Raw genomic sequence first — 21805 nt, 5'->3', positions numbered from 1 at the left:
TGCAGCCAGCAGGATCCGTTCACCTGTTCCTTTACTACACTGGGTGTTCTTTTGCAAATAGTTAATCATAGGTAATGATGAATAGTTAATTAACTCATTTTGATGAGAGATCTATACATAATTTTGATGCATGAAAGTCAATGTCACCAACCCCCACCAGCGTGCAAAGGGTTAAGAAGCTAGTCAACGCTCCTCTGTCAGAGAGGTGAGCCAATCAGCGTTCAGTGTGTCCTGAGCTCGAGAGAGATGCAGGAGGGTCGGTAGCGTACGAAAACAAAATTGTAAACTCTGAGAATAAGGTCGGTGGCTAGATAAATGTGTTTGGCTTGATCCGTTTTGCATGTTACTTTTGTACAGCATGTGTTCTCTGCATTGATAACTGACCTCTTATGTCGTGAGCTTTGTTACCGTGACAGTAATGTACAAGGGCTGAAGGAGGAGTGGTGTTTTTGGCTGGCTTGCGGTGACGCATAGCTAGATCATCGCTAGCCAGAACGTTACTACCCAGCAGTAGAGTAGACTTTTTCGGCCCATCAAATTAAGGCGTAACACAATGTGCTGGCTTCAATTAGGCTTGCATTTGGGATTATTCGCTATTGGGAATTATGTAGAGATTGATGTCGATTTAATCTAAGTACAAAGAAGGCTGACCCTGAACTGTACTGTAAAGGCCTAGCCAGGGATAGGCCGTGGTCACTGGTCATAGACTGGAGGTCTGAGTGGTATTTCAACTAGTACCGGGTGGTTCTCTGCAGTTCAGCCGTGCCTGGGTCTCTTTCGACCGGCCAGAGCAGTGGCATGCATTGCCCCATCGCTACAAATAGCTAGATTAAAGCGTTAATCAGCAGTAGCAACAATAAAAAAGCGAAATCCCGGCCCCTGTTTCGGTAAAAAGCTGAGGGTTAGGGCTGGAGAAATGTAACCACTCTCAAATTCATAGAGAGAGCAATGGATGCAAGGACTAACCATCCATGATATAAAAATAATATCTTTAACTATGTTTTGGGGCTATATAGTGTTTGCTTACATTCACTTTGTTTACAAACATTGGAGTAAAACAAGCTTATATTTTGGGTTTTGATGGGGTATGACAGTTGAGGCATTTATAAGTTATATTCTTTGTTAGAAATTGCGTAATTCAAATCTGGTATTGGAATAAGAATCAAGAGATCTTCAATCCAAGCTTAATTTATTATATGCCAATCAAATATATTATTACCAAATTATAATCTTCTTCACAATTTTCACAGTACTATAAATTACCCTCAACTTCGTAAAATAAACTATCTTAAAGTCCTCCTCTCATGCCTTTAGAATTTACTAGTGTGGATGATTAATTAACACCAGAAGGTTAAAACAGAGTTCAGAGGCAATTGAAATTATTCAACGAACTGTTCCATCCCATAGTGAACATAACATTCACTGTGTGTGCTCCTCTAAGACCTATCACCCTTGACCTGCTGAACCCCCCCCCCCCAAAAATTTTTTTTTGAAACAACAAGGCTTATAAACATCATACTAGGTGTGTTGTTTTTTGTTTGAAAAACCCAATTTGAAAAACAACAACCACAAATAGCCAGGCCTTAATTTGGTAGCTCACTTTTATGACCTAAATACTGCCTAACTTCACTACTGCTCCCCCTCGCCCTGGGCAACATTCCAATGAGATAAGCTAATTCTCTTTCTCCTGGTTATAATCTAAAGATGGTAGTACACACAAAACATGATACAGATATCCCCAGTCTTAACCCATCAATAATTGTTTGTATCAATCTAATTCCTCATAACTAATCTATAAAACCACTCAAAATTCCTCGAGTATACAATGATTATTTAATTGATTACCCTAACTCTGCTACATGTGATCTCATCTCAAATGATCCATTATCAATTATTTGTTCAACCCCCTAGGAAAATCTGTCTCCCCTTCTATTGTTCCTGTCCCCCCTGTAAATGTCATATTTGAGTTTTTAGCCAATACAATCACGGTTACATCAAATGTTCCCTAATTTAATGGTATTTTCTTCCTAATATAACTTCTCTAAATGAGATTAAATCCCCTGCCTTCCTCTACTATCCTTATATCATTACTGGATCAATGATAATAATTGTAATAACTATTTCACATTAAATTGTGCCTTTTTTTGATAATGTTATAATTGTAGCCTACTCCATCACTTTAGTTTAAAATATAAGTTTATGTAACAAATCCATAACCCACCACAGGCTGGCGCTATTCCCCCATCACAACAGCCAATGTCACTTGCATCCACGTAACCAAAATACATTATCGTTCTTAATTGTACCAAAAGTGATCAATAGCGCCGCGCCAACAACCGAGAGGTCGCCGGTTCCAATCCCCGAGCCGACCAGGCGAAAAATCTGCCGATGTGCCCTCGAGCAAGGCACTCAACCCCAATCGCTCCTGCAAGTCGCTCTGGACAAGAGCGTCTGCCAAATCACCAAAAATGCAAATGTAAATATTCTCTACTTTCTCACCCATCTCATCCCTCGTCAGAAACCCACATGCACCTCTCAAATAATCACCCCGTGGTGTTCCCAGCCAACTCCCAGTCTGTCCTGGCTCCAAAAGCCACACTTTCGCTCTCTCCAGCCCCTCCCCTCGCAACTCTCTCTTCAGCTTTCGGTGGGAGCAGGCTCTTTTGAAGAGCTGTTTTTCGTTTGAGTGTTCCCAATATTCTGCCGTTATTTAAAGTACTTTAGTCTATTTATTTAAATCAAATCATTCCCACCTAATTAGTTAAAGTTGGTGCATATTTATATTTCAACGATAAACCGAATTATTTCAGTCTAATTGTTTAACCAGTATTTTTGCAGGGTCAAACATCAAACGCCACAGTTCAATCATATCAGCTCAAACGTTTCAGTTCAGTCACACTAGTCATTCATCACTTTAGCTTTATGTTCCCAATTGTTATTAACGGGTTATATGGTTTACTGTAAAGCGGTGGATACGTTTGTACCTGTTTCACGTGACTTCCGTCTCGCTTCCGCATTGTCTCCGTGCTGCTCTGCTGTTTGTTGCTACTTGGCTACCTAACAAACTATTCACGTTTTACTTTTAATAAACGTTTAATCAATCTCTGTGTTCAACAAATTTACCAACTTTTTAGTTTTGTCCTCACTCATCTTTTTCGTTAAACTTTTTTCACCCCGGACGTTTATCCCGAGACAGAAGAGTCATTTTCCTGTGCGTTTTAGCTGCCAACTTTACGTTATTTTCCTTTTTTCCATCGCAACTTTTTTCCCTTATTCAACTTTTTTCACTCCGGACGCTTTATCTGGACATGGTTCATCAACATCTTCAACAGCCGAAGCTAAGTAGTAACATTAACATGATGTCTTCTAATTGCAGTCGCTGTACTCATAATATACAGGAGAATTCTCGCCTTACGGCGAGAATAGCTGTGCTACAAGCCCAGCTTCAGACGCAATCGTTAGGCAAGGGTAATATCAGTGTAGGAAAGGAAGAAACAGCGTCTGTGCCACCAGTAAGTACAGACAGTAATGTTAGTATAAATCCCCCGCACAGTCCCACGGCCGGACAACTTTCTCATGGCTTCTGGAGGGAAATACTGTTGGAATGCTCAACCGGTGTCGCTCATTCAGCCGACAGAAACCTTCAACCGGTTTTCCCCATTATGTAGCGAGTCGGAGTCTGAGTCTGAGTCTTCTCTAGTCTCTACTCCTCCCGTTACGGGGTCTGAGACTCCGAAGGCTCCCACCATTAGCTCTGACAAATTGAAAACCCTAGTCATTGGCGACTCCATTACCCGCAGTATTAGACTTAAACGAATCACCCAGCGATCATACACTGTTTACCAGGGGGCAGGGCTACCGACGTTAAGGCTAATCTAAAGATGGTGCTGGCTAAAGCTAAAACTGGCGAGTGTAGAGAGTATAGAGATATTGTTATCCACGTCGGCACCAACGATGTTAGGATGAAACAGTCAGAGGTCACCAAGTGCAACATAGCTTCAGCGTGTAAATCAGCTAGAAAGATGTGTCGGCATCGAGTAATTGTCTCTGGCCCCCTCCCAGTTAGGGGAAGTGACGAGCTCTACAGCAGAGTCTCAGCACTCAATCGCTGGTTGAAAACTGTTTTCTGCCCCTCCCAAAAGATAACATTTGTGGATAATTGGCCCTCTTTCTGGGACTCACCCACAAACAGGATCAAGCTTGACCTGCTGAGGAGTGACGGACTCCATCCTAACTGGAGGGGTGCTCTCCTCTTATCTACCAACATAGATAGGGCTCTAACTCCTCTAGCCCCACAGTGAAATAGGGTGCAGGCCAGGCAGCAGGCTGTTAGCCAACCTGCCAGCTTAGTGGAGTCTGCCAATAGCATAGTCAGTGTAGTCAGCTCAGCCATACCCATTGAGACTGTGTCTGTGCCTCGACCTAGGTTGGGCAAAACTAAACATGGTGGTGTTCACCCTAGCAATCTTATTAGGATAAAGACCTCCTCCATTCCTGCCATTATTGAAAGAGATCGTGATACCTCACATCTCAAAATAGGGTTACTTAATGTTAGATCCCTCACTTCAAAAGGCAGTCATAGTCAATGAACTAATCACTGATCATAATCTTGATGTGATTGGCCTGACTGAAACATGGCTTAAGCCTGATGAATTTGCTGTGTTAAATGAGGCCTCACCTCCTGGTTACACTAGTGACCATATTCCCGTGCATCCCGCAAAGGCGGAGGTGTTGCTAACATTTACGATAGCAAATTTCAATTTACAAAAAAAAATGACGTTTTCATCTTTCGAGCTTCTAGTCATGAAATCTATGCAGCCTACTCAATCACTTTTTATAGCTACTGTTTACAGGCCTCCTGGGCCATATACAGCGTTCCTCTCTGAGTTTCCTGAATTCCTATCAGACCTTGTAGTCATAGCAGATCATATTCTAATTTTTGGTGATTTTAATATTCACATGGAGAAGTCCACAGACCCACTCCAAAAGTCTTTCGGAGCCATTATCGACTCAGTGGGTTTTGTCCAACATGTCTCTGGACCTACTCACTGCCACAGTCATACTCTGGACCTAGTTTTGTCCCATGGAATAAATGTTGTAGATCTTAATGTTTTTCCACAAAATCCTGGACTATCGGACCACCATTTTATTACGTTTGCAATCGCAACAAATAATCTGCTCAGACCCCAACCAAGGAGCATCAAAAGTCGTGCTATAAATTCTCAGACAACACAAAAATTCATTGATGCCCTTCCAGACTCCTTCTGCCTACCCAAGGACGTCAGAGGACAAAAATCAGTTAACCACTTAACTGAGGAACTCAATTTAACCTTGCGCAATACCCTAGATGCAGTTGCACCCCTAAAAACGAAAAACATTTGTCATAAGAAACTAGCTCCCTGGTATACAGAAAATACCCGAGCTTTGAAGCAAGCTTCAGGAAATTGGAGCGAAATGGCGCCACACCAAACTGGAAGTCTTCCGACTAGCTTGGAAAGACAGTACCGTGCAGTACCGAAGAGCCCTCACTGCTGCTCGATCATCCTACTTTTCCAAATTAATCGAGGAAAATAAGAACAATCCAAAATTTCTTTTTGATACTGTTGCAAAGCTAACTAAAAGCAGCATTCCCAAGAGAGGATGGTTTCACTTCAGCAGTGATAAATTCATGAACTTCTTTGAGGAAAAGATCACGACCATTAGAAAGCAAATTACGGACTCCTCTTTGAATCTGCGTATTCCTCCAGGGCTTAGCTGTCCTGGATCTGCACAGCTCTGCGAGGGCCTGGGATCGGGAGAGACACTTAAGTGTTTTAGTACTATATCTCTTGACACAATGATGAAAATAATCATGGCCTCTAAACCTTCAAGCTGCATACTGGATCCTATTCCTACTAAACTGCTGAAGGAGCTGCTTCCTGTGCTTGGCCCTCCTATGTTGAACATAATAAACAGCTCTCTATCCACCGGATGTGTACCAAACTCACTAAAAGTGGCAGTGATAAAGCCTCTCTTGAAAAAGCCAAACCTTGACCCGGAAAATATAAAAAACTATCGGCCTATATCGAATCTTCCATTCCTCTCAAAAATTTTAGAAAAAGCTGTTGCGCAGCAACTTCACTGCCTTTCTGAAGACAAACAATGTATACGAAATGCTTCAGTCTGGTTTTAGACCCCATCATAGCACTGAGACTGCACTTGTGAAGGTGGTAAATGACCTTTTAATGGCGTCAGACCGAGGCTCTGCATCTGTCCTCGTGCTACTAGACCTTAGTGCTGCCTTTGACACCATCGATCACCACATTCTTTTGGAGAGACTGGAAACCCAAATTGGTCTACACGGACAAGTTCTGGCCTGGTTTAGATCCTACCTGTCGGAAAGATATCAGTTTGTCTCTGTGAATGGTCTGTCCTCCGACAAATCAACTGTACATTTCGGTGTTCCTCAAGGTTCCGTTTTAGGACCACTATTGTTTTCACTATATATTTTACCTCTTGGGGATGTTATTCGAAAACATAATGTTAACTTTCACTGCTATGCGGATGACACACAGCTGTACATTTCAATGAAGCATGGTGAAGCCCCAAAATTGCCCTCGCTAGAAGCCTGTGTTTCAGACATAAGGAAGTGGATGGCTGAAAACTTTTTACTTTTAAACTCGGACAAAACAGAGATGCTTGTTCTAGGTCCCAAGAAACAAAGAGATCTTCTGTTAAATCTGACAATTCATCTTGATGGTTGTAAAGTCGTCTCAAATAAAACTGTGAAGGACCTAGGCGTTACTCTTGACCCTGATCTCTCTTTTGTGAACATATCAAGACTGTTTCAAGGACAGCTTTTTTCCATCTACGTAACATTGCAAAAATCAGAAATTTTCTGTCCAAAAATGATGCAGAAAAATTAATCCATGCATTTGTTACTTCTAGATTAGACTACTGCAATGCTCTATTTTCCGGCTACCGGATAAAGCACTAAATAAACTTCAGTTAGTGCTAAATACGGCTGCTAGAATCCTGACTAGAACCAAGAAATTTGATCATATTACTCCAGTGCTAGCTTCCCTACACTGGCTTCCTGTTAAGGCAAGGGCTGATTTCAAGGTTTTACTGTTAACCTATAAAGCGTTACATGGGCTTGCTCCTACCTATCTTTCCGAGTTGGTCCTGCCGTACATACCAACACGTACGCTACGGTCACAAGACGCAGGCCTCCTAATTGTCCCTAGAATTTCTAAGCAAACAGCGGGAGGCAGGGCTTTCTCCTATAGATCTCCATTTTTATGGAACAGTCTGCCTACCCATGTGAGAGACGCAGACTCGGTCTCAACCTTTAAGTCTTTACTGAAGACTTATCTCTTCAGTAGGTCATATGATTGAGTGTAGTCTGGCCCAGGAGTGTGAAGGTGAACGGAAAGGCTGGAGCAACGAACAGCCCTTGCTGTCTCTGCCGGGCGGTTCCCCTCTCCACTGGGGTTCTCTGCCTCTAACCCTGTTGCAGGGGCTGAGTCACTGGCTTGCTGGTGCTCTTTCATGCCGTCCCTGGGAGGGTGCGTCACTTGAGTGGGTTGAGTTACTGACGTGATCTTCCTGTCTGGGTTGGCGCCCCCCTTGGTTTGTGCTGTGGTGGAGACCTCTGTGGGCTATACTCGGCCTTGTCTCAGGATTGTAAGTTGGTGGTTGGGGATATCCCTCTAGTGGTGCGGGGGCTGTGCTTTGGCGGAGTGGGTGGGGTTATATCCTTCCTGTTTGGCCCTGTCCGGGGTTTCTTCGGATGGGGCCACAGTGTCTCCGGACCGCTCCTGTCTCAGCCTCCAGTATTTATGCTGCAGTAGTTTATGTGTCGGGGGGCTGGGGTTAGTTGGTTATACCTGGAGTACTTCTCCTGTCTTATCCAGTGTCCTGTGTGAATTTAAGTATGCTCTCTCTAATTCTCTCGTTCTCTCTTTCTCTCTGAGAACCTGAGCCCTAGGACCATACGTCAGGACTACCGGGCATGATGACACCTTGCTGTCCCCAGTCCGCCTGGCCTTGCTGCTATTCCAGTTTCAACTGTTCTGCCTGCGGCTACGAAACCCCCTACCTGTCCCAGACCTGCTGTTTTCAACTCTAAATGATCGGCTATGAAAAGCCAACTGAGAGACCTGAGCCCTAGGACCATACGTCGGGACTACCGGCCGTGGTGACTCCTTGCTGTCCCCAGTCCGCCTGGCCTTGCTGCTATTCCAGTTTAAACTGTTCTGCCTGCGGTTATGGAACCCTACCTGTCCCAGACCTGCTGTTTTAAACTCTAATGATCGGCTATGAAAAGCCAACTGAGATTTATTCCTGATTATTATTTGACCATGCTTGTCACTTATGAACATTTTTGAACATCTTGGCATGGTTCTGTTATAATCTCCACCCGGCACAGCCAGAAGAGGACTGGCCACCCCTCATAGCCTGGTTCCTCTCTAGGTTTCTTCCTAGGTTTTGCCTTTCTAGGGAGTTTTTCCTAGCCACCGTGCTTCTACACCTGCATTACTAGCTGTTTGGGGTTTTAGGCTGGGTTTCTGTACAGCACTTCGAGATATTAGCTGATGTAAGAAGGGCTATATAAAATAAAAATTGATTGGTTTAAGCAACCACAAACCCAACAGTTATTCCCAAATTATACAGTTTGGACAGCCACAGATGTTTTAATTCCCAATTAGTTTTCTATCAAGGTATACAGGTTTATCATTCACACTCTCATGCATACGACAACACTCGCACTGTCTAACTTTTAAAGTACCTCCTATGAGCCTTCAGTCATAGCGTCGCACTATCTAATCTATTTTAAACTACCTCCTATGAGCCTTCAGTCATAGCGTCGCACTATCTAATCTATTTTAAAGTACCTCCTATGAGCCTTCAGTCATAGCGTCGCACTATCTAATCTACTTTAAAGTGCCTCCTATGAGCCTCAGTCATAGCGTCGCACTCCCATGGGTTTAACCATCACAATTATCAAACATTTGCATAGTATATTATGAAATCGAAATAGTATACTGTAATCGTTATTTATAGTACAATAGGGTTCACTTACATCAAACAGGTGTTTCACAAAATTAATTTGGATAAAGCCAATATGCAGAACTTTAGTTATTTAACAATGGGTGTCTGCTTACCAGTGTTTTTAGAAGCCCGGGCACTTTGTGAAACACACAGTTCGATGACAGTGATGTCCAATAGGCTGGGTGAATTCCAGCGAAGTTCCGCCACCAGATCACGTCGGGGTCACCAATTGTTAGAAATTGCGTAATTCAAATCTGGTATTGGAATAAGAATCAAGAGATCTTCAATCCAAGCTTAATTTATTATATGCAAAATGTATGTATGATAAGTATGAAGGTTCGTATATACGGGTCCACTGAAATACCACGCAGGGCACTCAGAGAACTAAACCATTGTTTACAGGTTATTTCTCAAATACTCTGACAGAGAGTTCCCACCTCTTCTGTTGGCCAATCAGAGTAAAGGACTGAGTGTGGTTTAGACTTTACTCAGCCAATCCGTTGGTGCACGGGTTAGTCCCACCCCTTGGTGCTCCACCGTTCCCAGGCATAAGTTGCTATCATAATAACCTGCGGAGTCAGCACCCAAAAGACACCCCTCCAATCTGTACTCCATGTACCCACGTTCAAGGACGGTTTCACAGACAACAAAGAGAGAGTGTTCGTATCTGTAAGAAATACAAGTCTTATCTGTCCTACCCCTAACGTTCCTTACATGAATCACAGCCTGTTATGTGAAACAATTTATATCAGTATAGTACAAACCTATGCTCCTCATTAATGCATTCCTTCTAAGTTATTCATCACATACAGATCCAATTATGAGAAAAATAGAACCCAACATCTTCAATAATCAATTGGTACATATCATGAATTTAGCAACTACTGATTGCCCCTTTAATTGTTGTGTAATTTTTGTATTTTTTTGTATTTTATTAGGATCCCCATTAGCTGTTACAATAGGGGTCCTAATCTAGGAGGCGTAAAGGGCAGAGAGAGGGATAGCCGTTGCAGAGAATCTAGTTCAGTAGGACAAGATCGGGCTTTCAGTAGTGAGCAAATGTCAGATCCGCTTGACAGGACTATATATAGTTTGTCAGGCAAACTAGGGGTTGCTGACCCCTGTAGATGTGCAAGGCTCTTTTATGGAGCAACAAAGCCTGGCAGGCAACTAGCCGTGGCTAACCCCTGTAGAGCACTGGTTCTCAAACCTCTCCTCGGGAACTTCAGCCATTCCATGTATTTGATCTATTCCAGAGCTAGCACGCCTGATTCAACTTGTCAACTAATCATCAAGCCCTTGTATAGGTGAATCAGGTGAGCTAGTTTAGAGCTACAACTAAATTGTGAAATGTCTGGAGTGAAGTTTGAGAACCACTGCTGTAGAGGTGCAAGGCTCTTTTATGGAGCAACCTAGTGCCAGTCTGTCACACTAGTCAGCTACAGTAGTGGAATGCAGTGTTCCATTGTTCCAGTGCAACCTCCCTCAAAGCATACTAAAGCCTCAGCCAAGAGGCTCAGACCTCTATGGCACAGGAGGTTGCCTTGTAGCAAAGTCACTGGTTCCAGCTCCCTTATTCACCACACAATCAAAATTGGGTTGAAAGATAAAAGTGCTTGACTTGATCCGTTATGTTATATGCATGTCACTTTTGTTTGTATCGATCTGTAATGGTACCTTTGTTGAGAGCTCTGTTACTACGAGGCAGTAATTTATGTACACTGAATGAATTAGAGGAGTGTACACAATCAAAATGACATAATCAGCCGTGGCTGTGTTGACTGAATGATACAGACGATACAGGCTACATTTTTTCCCGTAGGTGTGTGTGTGTTGGTGGAACTCTGAGAGTGTGTGCGCCCAGAGCGCGCCACCATGCCCGTGACATCACAGCTTTTCCGAGGCTTCCCTCGAGCGAGGCTCTGGGGTTCCTCCCTGTTCCCATGCCAACGCCAGCCCCCCTGCTGCCCCTCCTCGTCGCAGCCTAACCCCACATGGCCGTCAACCATGCCCGTGCGTGGCTATAGGAGGACCCCTGATCTCCACAGCTACAATCTCACCCCCCCACAGGTCAACTCAATCCTCAAGGCCAACGAGTACAGCTTCAAGGTAGGGGCGGACGACACACAACGAGTACAGCTTCACGATTACGCTGAGACCATAAGAATATGAGTGTGTGCTTTGGTTCTAGGTTCCAGAGTTTGATGGTAAGAACGTGTCGTCGGTAATGGGGTTCGACAGTAACCAGCTGCCTGCCAACGCACCCATCGAGGACCGGCGCAGCGCTGCCACCTGTCTGCAGACGCGGGGGTTGCTGCTGGGAGTGTTCGACGGCCATGCAGGCTGCGCCTGTGCTCAGGTAGAGTTTCTGCTGTCATTGTGTATAATCACCAAGCTAGTTTTCATGTGCAGTTAAAACATCTACCTCTCTCTTTTTCTCAGGCGTTGAGTGAGAGGTTGTTCTACTACATAGCCATGTCGTTGATGCCCCATGAGACCCTGTGTGAGCTGGAGTCGGCAGTAGAGGCAGGCAGACCCCTGAGCCCCATCCTGCAGTGGCACAAACACCCCAACGACTACTTCACCAGGGAGGCACAGACTATGTACTTCAACAGCCTCAGAACCTACTGGCAGGAACTCATAGACCTCAGCAGGTACACACACTCGCAGCAAGTCATAGACCTCAACAGGCATGTGGTAATGAGGATGCATCAGTAATGTTATTAAACATGGGTCATTATTCAGTGTTGGAGTTGATTGTATGTGATTGTGTTCCCAGTCCAGGGGAGAGCCTAGGGCCCAGAGAGGCATTGCTGAGTGCCTTTAAGAGACTGGACAGTGACCTGTCTCTGGAGGCTCAGGTGGGAGACCCTGTTCTATCCCCTTGACTTCTATCCTCCATCCATCGACGTCTCTGTGTTACCATAGTATCCAGCCCTGGGTATAAATGTGTAGTGCTGAGCCCTGTGTTGTGTTGTCCAGGTGGGAGACGCCAATTCCTTCCTCCACTACTGGGTTCTGAGAGTGGCCTTCTCTGGAGCGACTGCCTGTGTAGCTCACATTGATGGATCCGACCTGTACGTACTCTAGTCCACACCCATGGATCTCTCTCTGTTGGCTCTCATATGTACTACCTGGTCTCGATCTGTCTGCTCCATCTGGCTCTGACTGTGTGAATGTGGCTGTGTAGGTATGTAGCGAACACGGGCGACGGCCGGGCGGTGCTAGGGGTCCAGGAGAAGGATGGCTCGTTCAGCGCTCACACGCTCTCCAACGACCACAACGCCCAGAATGAGAACGAGGTGGCCCGCATCCAGGGGGAGCACCCCCCCGCTGAGAAGAAGACTGTCATACGACAGGTCAGTACCGTTGCACATCCATGTAAAAAAAAACAAAAAACATATCCCCTATCTCTTTCTCTCCCTCTGTCAGGACCGGTTGTTAGGCCTGCTGATGCCGTTCCGTGCGTTTGGAGATGTGAAGTTCAAGTGGAGCATTGACTTGCAGCGAGGTGTGTTGGAGTCAGGACCAGACCAGCTCCATGACAACGAACACACCAAGTTCATCCCCCCCAACTACCACACCCCTCCCTACCTCACGGCCGAGCCTGAGATCACACACCACCGCCTCCGACCTCAGGACCACTTCCTGGTGAGAGACAAAGCATTGGTCAATTGATTGATTGACCAATTCATGATTTCATTCATTCATTGGTTGATAAGGCATTGTTGTCTTTTCTTTAACAGAAACTTGCATTGTGTTCCATTTAAAACGTACAGTGGCTTGCGAAAGTATTCACCCCCCTTGGCATTTTTCCTATTTTGTTGCCTTACAACCTGGAATTAAAATAGATTTTTGGGGGGGGTTTGTATCATTTGATTTACACAACATGCCTACCACTTTGAAGATGCAAAATACTTTTTGGGGTGAAACCAAGATGAAATAAGACAAAAAATAGAACTTGAGCGTGCATAACTATTCACTAGTCAATACTTTGTAGAGCCACCTTTTGCAGCAATTACAGTTGCAAGTCTCTTGGGGTATGTCTCTATACGCTTGGCACATCTAGCCACTGGGATTTTTGCCCATTCTCAAAGGCAAAACTGCTCCAGCTCCTTCAAGTTGGATGGGTTCTGCTGGTGTACAGCAACCTTTAAGTCATACCACAGATTCTCAATTGGATTGAGGTCTGGGCTTTGAGGTCTAGGCCATTCCAAGACATTTACATGTTTCCCTTTAAACCACTCGAGTGTTGCTTTAGCAGTATGCTTAGGGTCATTGTCCTGCTGGAAGGTGAACCTCCGTGCCAGTCTCAAATCTCTAGAAGACTGAAGGCGTAACACAGGTTTCCCTCAATAATTTCCCTGTATTTAGCGCCATCCATCATTCCTTCAATTCTGACCAGTTTCCCAGTCCCTACCAATGAAAAACATCCCCACAGCATGATGCTGCCACCACCATGCTTCACTGTGGGGATGGTGTTCTTGGGGTGATGAGAAGTGTTGGGTTTGCGCCAGACATAGCGTTTTCCTTGATGGCCAAAAAGCTCAATTTTAGTCTCATCTGACCAGAGTACATTCTTCCATATGTTTGGGGAGTCTCCCACATGCCTTTTGGCGAACACCAAACGTGTTTGCTTATTTTTTTCTTTAAGCAATGGCTTTTTTCTGGCCACTCTTCTGTAAAGCCCAGCTCTGTGGAGTGTACGGCTTAAAGTGGTCCTATGGACAGATACTCCAATCTCCGCTGTGGAGCTTTGCAGCTCCTTCAGGGTTATCTTTGGTCTCTTTGTTGCCTCTCTGATTAATGCCCTCCTTGCCTGGTCCATGAGTTTTGGTGGGCAGCGCTCTCTTGGCAGGTTTGCTGTGGTACCATATTCTTTCCATTTTTTAATAATGGATTTAATGGTGCTCCGTGGGATGTTCAAAGTTTCTGATATTATTTTATAACCCAACCCTGATCTGTACTTCTCCACAACTTTGTCCCTGACCTATTTGAGGAGCTCCTTGGTCTTCATGGTGCCGCTTGCTTGGTGGTGCCCCTTGCTTAGTGGTGTTGCAGACTCTAGGGCCTTTCAGAACAGGTGTGTGAATATATACTGAGATCATGTGACGGATCATGTGACACTTAGGTTGCACACAGGTGGACTTTATTTAACTAATTATGTGACTTCTGAAGGTGATTGGTTGCACCAGATCTTATTTAGGGGCTTCATAGCAAAGGGGGTGAATACATATGCACGCACCACTTTTCCGTTATTACTTTTTTTGAATTTTTTGAAACAAGTTATTATTTTCATTTCACTATTTTGTGTATGTCCAGTACATGAAATCCCAATAAAAATCTATTTAAATTACAGGTTGTATTGCAAAATTTTTTGGGAAAAACGCCAAGGGGGATGAATACTTTTGCAAGGCACTGTACCTATATCTGAAGTTATATCGTTATATAGAAGTTTCCTTTTATTAACTAGAGATCTTTGTCTCTCCTCCTGCAGGTGCTGGGTACAGATGGGCTGTGGGAGACGCTCCACCGACAGGAGGTGGTCCGGATCGTAGGGGAGTATCTAACGGGGGTCCACCAGCGTCAGCCCCTCACCGTGGGCGGCTACCATGTCACCCTGGGACAGATGCAGGGGCTGCTGGCTGAGAGGAAGGCCCGCGCCTCCTTGGCATTCCAGGACCAGAATGCTGCCACCCACCTGATTCGCCACGCGGTGGGCAACAATGAGTTTGGAGCAGTGGACCACGAAACTCTGTCCAAGATGTTGTCTCTGCCTGAGGAACTGGCCCGCATGTACCGCGACGACATCACCATCATCATCACACAGTTCAACCCCCACGTGGTTGGACACCAGCGCCAAGGGGGGGAGTCCTGAGCCAGCTCAGCCTATCAGAGGGGAATGCGGACATGAACAGGAAGTTTACTTTTTAGGAGGAAAAACACTGATGTGAGGACTGGGTCTTGCTACAGACACACGGTTAAGACCTAATCTTTATTTTACCAAACACACACAAAACATACTGTTGATGGACTAACCTTGCAGAGGGAGGACTGCCTACCTGTGGACTCCTTATTTTAGGATTGTTATTGAAGAAGAAGTGTGTGTATGTGCACATGTGAGCACACAGTCCTGGTCATGTGGATTGTTGAAATGCTTGCTGAAACTGATCACAAGTTGGCTCTTTTCTGAGTTTTGTGGCCTTGTGTGTGTATGAAGCCTTTAAAGGATATTTGATCAACCTCTCTGCAGCATTCTGCTTCTCTGCACTGAAAATGTCACAGTCTCTGCCCATAGGAAACTTTCATTTGTGCCAAAAGAGTTTGCTGTGTTATAACTATGTTGTCTGAGCATTGCGCTAATGATGCAGTGGCAGCCTTTGTGTTTGTTCAATCTGGCCTGTCTACTCCTCTACAAACATCCCTCCCTCTCCCATATCACAGATTCTGTGCTGTGCAGTTGCAGCATCTGTCCTGCTCTAGAGCTGCAACTGGCCTCCATCCTGGCACTACCACATGGCTCTGCTGTTACATAGTAGGGCTCTCTGTCTGTCTGTGTTCTGTCATTGGATGGATCAGTGTCCTTTTATACTTGTTACAGACGGACAGCCAAGAGCACCCAGGCACACTTCTTGTTGTCTTATATTTTGAATAATGATTTCAAACATTGACTGTTTTGTCAACCTTCGAGAGGAATAGCTGCCTGTGTCTAAAGCAGATTTTATTGCTCTGCTTTATTGAGAAGGAGACAGACGGCGTCACTAAGATAGGAACCGTTTTCCTAGAACAGTCACCAACCCAGGTCCTGGACAGCTATGTAGTGTGCAGGCTTTAGTTCCAGCACTAACACATCTATCACAACTACTCATCCAAAGGAATCAGGTGTGTTATGCGCTGAGTGTGTCTGAGAGATTCTACAGCAGACTGAGGGAGGGGTGGTATTCTGTAGAGAGGGGTGTGTGTTCAGATGCTTGTTTTTTAGGGTTGCGAGGTATACATGTTTCAAAGGAATATAGTGGTTAAACCACTCTTTCTCACTCTCTTTTGTGTTTTTTGACTGTTATACGCTCATACAGGGGATATGGTATACTAATGTGATCATGGTTTGGTGTATACATTTACATTTTAGTCATTTAGCAGACGCTCTTATCCAGAGCGACTTACAGGAGCAATTAGGGTTAAGTGCCTTGCTCAAGGGCACATCGACAGATTTTTCACCTAGTCGGCTCGGGGATTAGAACCAGCGACCTTTCGGTTACTGGCGCAACGCTCTTAACCACTAAGCTACCTGCCGCCCCATGGGGTGTATTGAAGCAAAGGAGGAAAAAAAAAAACTGAATCATTGCTAGCCTGGGGGTGCCAGATCTCTGTCTGCTGTAACCAGATAATTAGGAATTAGAACTGTAACCAGCTCCTCTGTCATGTTCATGCCAAACCTCCAGGAGTGACTAAAACAGACTGGCTTAGTCATTGTTGGTAGGACACTAACCATGGTGATGTGACTGTAGGCTTTTATAGGCCAAATGAAGGTTGTGTATAATATGAGGTTGTATATCTTCTGGTGGTGTATATTTAGGAGAGGAGAGAATGTAAAGCTGAAGGTGGCTCTGTCTGTCTGGACGCTGGCTGAATACTTGAAGGTTATTTATGCAGCTTTTAATATGTCACAGGTATTTATCCACAATTATATGAGATGTGACTGATATGTATGTACAGTATCTTTAACTGTTTGGGCTTGAGACTGTGTAAAGTGTTTTGTATTTGGAATGTTTTAATAAAACACTAACTACACACAATGGCTACTGCACATGTTCGATTTTGTTCAGCCTGTCTGTAAGTATTGCTGCCTGGTTGTGCTGTTCTGCAGTGCCTCTGTCTTTAACTCTCTCCTGTCACACCACTGGAATTTGGTCAGACCAGACTGTGTGCCTGCGGAGCTCTCAGAAGGTCAAGGCAGACTGAGTCCATTCCAGAGTCCAGAGGTCAGCCAGCGAGGTTTCAAGTTACACTGGTGTGTATTTGTGTGTGTTTAGGTCATGGTCATTTCTCTGACAGATTCTCCTAGTCACACGCGGCAACAGTGACCAAGGCAATACACAGTTCAGCTCACCCTCTCCCTCGACGTACTCTGCAGAGAACACTCCCCAACAACAACCCCCTATTGTTGTTTAGCTCTGGAGTAGGCTTAATCTGTGTCCCTGTCTGCCTGAAACAGACTTATCTTCTAGTTTGTGTAGTTGGATCAGACATCAGTAGTCCGTGTTGGCTACTTAGAGAGCAAGGAGAGTCCATGTAATGTAACCAGTCTGGTTCATATTAGAGTCCATGTAATGTAACCAGTCTGGTTCATATTAGAATCCATGTAATGTAACCAGTCTGGTTCATATTAGAATCCATGTAATGTAACCAGTCTGGTTCATATTAGAATCCATGTAATGTAACCAGTCTGGTTCATATTATGTTCACGCGTACGCTGCACTCGATCTGTGGTCTAGGCAGTCAGAAACTCAGACATGTCCATCGTCAGCCACTAGATGGCCCTAGTAGTCAGAGAACAGAACCTTATTGTAAGATCCCTTTAACAGAAATATTACATTTAAATTTACGTCATTTAGCAGACGCTCTTATCCAGAGCGACTTACACATTGGTGCATTCACCTTATAGCCAGTGGGATAACCACTTTACAATATGTTTTTTTTTTGGGGGGGGGGGGGGGGTAAGGGGGGATAGAAGGATTACTTTATCCTATCCCAGGTATTCCTTAAAGAGGTGGGGTTTCAAGTGTCTCCGGAAGGTGGTGAGTGACTCCGCTGTCCTGGCGTCGTGAGGGAGCTTGTTCCACTATTGGGGTGCCAGAGCAGCGAACAGTTTTGACTGGGCTGAGCGGGAACTGTGCTTCCGCAGAGGTAGGGGGGCCAGCAGGCCAGAGGTGGATGAACGCAATGCCCTCGTTTGGGTGTAGGGACTGATCAGAGCCTGAAGATACGGAGGTGCCGTTCCCCTCACAGCTCCGTAGGCAAGCACCATGGTCTTGTAGCAGATGCGAGCTTCAACATTTTACATTTTACATTTTAGTCATTTAGCAGACGCTCTTATCCAGAGCGACTTACAGTTAGTGAATACATGTATATTTTTTTTATACTGGCCCCCCGTGGGAATCGAACCCACAACCCTGCCGTTGCAAACGCCATGCTCTATCAACTGAGCTACATCCCTGCCGGCCATTCCCTCCCCTACCCTGGACGACGCTGGGTCTCCCGGTCGCGGCCGGCTGCGACAGAGCCTGGATTCGAACCAGGATCTCTAGTGGCACAGTTAGCACTGCGATGCAGTGCCTTAGACCACTGCGCCACTCAGGAGACTGGAAGCCAGTGGAGTGTGCGGAGGAGCGGGGTGACGTGAGAGAACTTGGGAAGGTTGAAAACCAGATGGGCTGCGGCATTCTGGATGAGTTGTAGGGGTTTAATGGCACAGGCAGGGAGCCCAGCCAACAGCGAGTTGCAGTAATCCAGACGGGAGATGACAAGTGCCTGGATTAGGACCTGTGCCGCTTCCTGTGTAAGGCAGGGTCGTACTCTCCGAATGTTGTAGAGCATGAACCTGCAGGATCGGGTCACCGCCTTGATGTTAGCGGAGAACGACAGGGTGTTGTCCAGGGTCACGCCAAGGCTCTTTGCACTCTGGGAGGAGGACACAACAGAGTTGTCAACCGTGATGGCGAGATCATGGAACGGGCAGTCCTTCCCGGGAGGAAGAGCAGCTCCGTCTTGCCGAGGTTCAGCTTGAGGTGGTGATCCGTCATCCACACTGATATGTCTGCCAGACATGCAGAGATGCGATTCGCCACCTGGTTATCAGAAGGGGGAAAGGAGAAGATTAGTTGTGTGTCATCTGCGTAGCAATGATAGGAGAGGCCATGTGAGGATATGACAGAGCCAAGTGACTTGGTGTATAGCAAGAATAGGAGAGGGCCTAGAACTGAGCCCTGGGGGACACCAGTGGTGAGAGCACGTGGTGCGGAGACAGATTCTCGCCCAACTCGGAGAGGGTGGAGAGGAGGATCTGATGGTTTACAGTATCAAAGGTAGCAGACAGGTCTAGAAGAACAAGAGCAGAGGAGAGAGAGTTAGCTTTAGCAGTGCGGAGAGCCTCCGTGACACAGAGAAGAGCAGTCTCTGTTGAATGACCAGTCTTGAAACCTGACTGGTTTGGATCAAGAAGGTCATTCTGAGAGAGATAGCAAGAGAGTTGGCTAAAGACGGCACTCTCAAGAATTTTGGAGAGAAAAGAAAGAAGGGATACTGGTCTGTAGTTGTTGACATCGGAGGGATCGAGTGTAGGTTTTTTGAGAAGGGGTGCAACTCTCGCTCTCTTGAAGACGGAAGGGACATAGCCAGCGGTCAAGAATGAGTTGATGAGCGAGGTGAGGAAAGGGAGAAGGTCTCCGGAAATGGTCTGGAGAAGAGAGGAGGGGATAGGGTCAAGCGGGCAGGTTGTTGGGCGGCCGGCCATCACAAGTCGCAAGATTTCATCTGGAAAGATAGGGGAGAAAGAAGTCAAAGCATAGGGTAGGGCAGTGTGAGCAGGACCAGCAGTGTCATTTGACTTAACAAACGAGGATCGGATGTCGTCAACCTTCTTTTCAAAATGGTTGACAAAGTCATCCACAGAGAGGGAGGAGGGGGGTGAGGGGGAGGAGGATTCAGCAGGGAGGAGAAGGTGGCAAAGAGGTTAGAGGCAGATGCTTGGAATTTAGAGTGGTAGAAAGTAGCTTTAGCAGCAGAAATAGATGAAGAAAATATAGAGAGGAGGGAGTGAAAAGATGCCAGGTCCACAGGGAGTCTAGTTTTCCTCCATTTCCGCTCAGCTGCCCGGAGCCCTGTTCTGTGAGCTCGCAATGAGTCATCAAGCCACGGAGCAGGAGGGGAGGACCGAGCCGGCCGGGATGATAGGGGACATAGAGAGTCAAAGGATGCAGAAAGGGAGGAGAGGAGGGTTGAGGAGGCAGAATCAGGAGATTGGAGGGAGAAGAATTGAGCAGAGGGAAGAGATGATAGGATGGAAGAGGAGAGAGTAGCGGGAGAGAGAGAGTGAAGGTTGCGACGGCGCATTACCATCTGAATAGGGGCAGAGTGAGTAGTGTTGGAGGTGAGCGAGAGAGAAAAGGATACAAAGTAGTGGTCGGAGACATGGAGGGGAGTTGCAGTGAGATTAGTAGAAGAACAGCAGGTCAAGCGTATTGCCTGCCTTGTGAGTAGGGGAGGACGGTGAGAGGGTGAAGTCAAAAGAGGAGAGGAGTGGAAAGAAGGAGGCAGAGAGAAATGAGTCAAAGGTAGACGTAGGGAGGTTAAAGTCACCCAGAACTGTGAGGGGTGAGCCATCCTCAGGAAAGGAACTTATCAAGGCGTCAAGTTCATTGATGAACTCTCCAAGGGAACCTGGAGGGCGATAAATGATAAGGATGTTAAGCTTGAATGGCCTAGTGACTGTGACAGCATGGAATTCAAATGAGGAGATAGACAGATGGGTCAGGGGAAAAAGAGAGAATGTCCACTTGGGAGAGATGAGGATTCCTGTGCCACCACCCCACTGACAGATGCTCTCGGGGTATGCGAGAACACATGGTCAGACGAGGAGAGAGCAGTAGGAGTAGCAGTGTTTTCAGTGGTAATCCATGTTTCCGTCAGCGCCAAGAAGTCGAGGGACTGGAGGGTAGCATAGGCTGAGATGAACTCTGCCTTGTTGGCCGCAGAACGGCAGTTCCAGAGGCTGCCGGAGACCTGGAACTCCACGTGGGTCGTGCGCGCAGGGACCACCAGGTTAGAGTGGCAGCAGCCACGCGGTGTGAGGTGTTTGTATAGCCTGTGCGGAGAGGAGAGAACAGGGATAGACAGACGCATAGTTGACAGGCTACAGAAAATGGCTACAATAATGCAAAGGAGATCGGAATGAAATTAACTAAACATCTGGGAAAGCGAGAGAGCGGGGCCTCCCTCACTTACGTTTCACTGAAACACCCAAATATAACTCTCCCAACTTCCACCTCAGAAACTATAATTGTTGTAAAATATGACTGAGACATCCGTATGCATGCATTTGTGTTTAATGTATTTGATTTATGCTCTCTCTGAGGCCTGTGTCACGCCCTGGCTATGGGGACACTGTTATGTTGAGCCAGGGTGTGTAGATCTATGTGTTTTGTTTCTATGGTGTAAATTCTATGGGTGCTATTTCTATGTTGGCCAGAGTGGCTCCCAATCAGAGGCAACGAGTGTCAGTTGTTGCTGGTTGTCTCTGATTGGGAGCCATATTTAAACAGTCTGTTTTCCATTCGTGTTTGTGGGATCTTGCTCTAGTTGGTTTGTGTTAGACCGTTGACTGTCACGTTATCGTTTTTGTCGTTATCACTAATAAAGAGTATGTTCGTCTGCAACGCTGCGCCTGTCCAGGAGCCATCGCCAGGGGAATCGCTAGCAGATCTCCGTGGCAACCTCGACTGGGTCAAGCCTAGTGAGGAGCAGAGAGGGTGGACTTGGGAACAGTGGAGGAAGAGTCTCTACTGGGTCAAGCCAAGTGAGGAGCAGAATGGCTGGAGTTGGAAGCAGAAGAGCGAGAGTTGGGCGAGAACTATAGAGGCCTGGCCCACGGGGAAGAGAGACCCCCAGAAATTTTTTAGGGGGGGGGCTCATGACGTCGGGGCAGCAGGAGGCCGCGATAGAGCGGTCCAGCGGGTTGGCAGAGGAGGCCGCCAGGTTACGGGGGCCACTGGTC

At 46.0% G+C, this 21805-nt stretch overlaps 1 protein-coding gene across 1 annotated transcript; it reads left to right on the top strand.

The window, feature by feature from the left end:
• The first annotated feature begins 212 nt into the window (after positions 1–212).
• LOC121565440 (pyruvate dehydrogenase [acetyl-transferring]-phosphatase 1, mitochondrial-like) lies at positions 213–15817 on the top strand. Its single transcript, XM_041854026.2, has 9 exons — positions 213–299; positions 10856–11142; positions 11225–11392; positions 11476–11687; positions 11813–11894; positions 12016–12110; positions 12224–12392; positions 12466–12684; positions 14531–15817. Exons 2-9 carry the CDS (start codon positions 10909–10911, stop codon positions 14909–14911), a joined length of 1560 nt encoding a protein of 519 aa, XP_041709960.2. The 5' UTR covers positions 213–299; positions 10856–10908; the 3' UTR covers positions 14912–15817.
• The last annotated feature ends 5988 nt before the right edge of the window (positions 15818–21805 follow it).

Source organism: Coregonus clupeaformis, chromosome 17 (genome assembly GCF_020615455.1).
Source record: "Coregonus clupeaformis isolate EN_2021a chromosome 17, ASM2061545v1, whole genome shotgun sequence".
Classification (NCBI taxonomy): Eukaryota; Metazoa; Chordata; class Actinopteri; order Salmoniformes; family Salmonidae; genus Coregonus; species Coregonus clupeaformis.
The sequence above is the reverse complement of the archived record's forward strand: the minus strand, read 5'-3'. Positions and strand labels throughout refer to the sequence as shown.

Coding starts and splice junctions, on each gene's coding strand:
- LOC121565440 (XM_041854026.2), top strand. CDS start 10,909: ATGCCCGTGACATCACAGCTTTTCCGAGGCTTCCCTCGAGCGAGGCTC. Junction 12,393..12,465: donor AGAAGACTGTCATACGACAG/GTCAGTACCGTT, acceptor TCCCTCTGTCAG/GACCGGTTGTTAGGCCTGCT. Junction 12,685..14,530: donor GACCTCAGGACCACTTCCTG/GTGAGAGACAAA, acceptor CTCCTCCTGCAG/GTGCTGGGTACAGATGGGCT.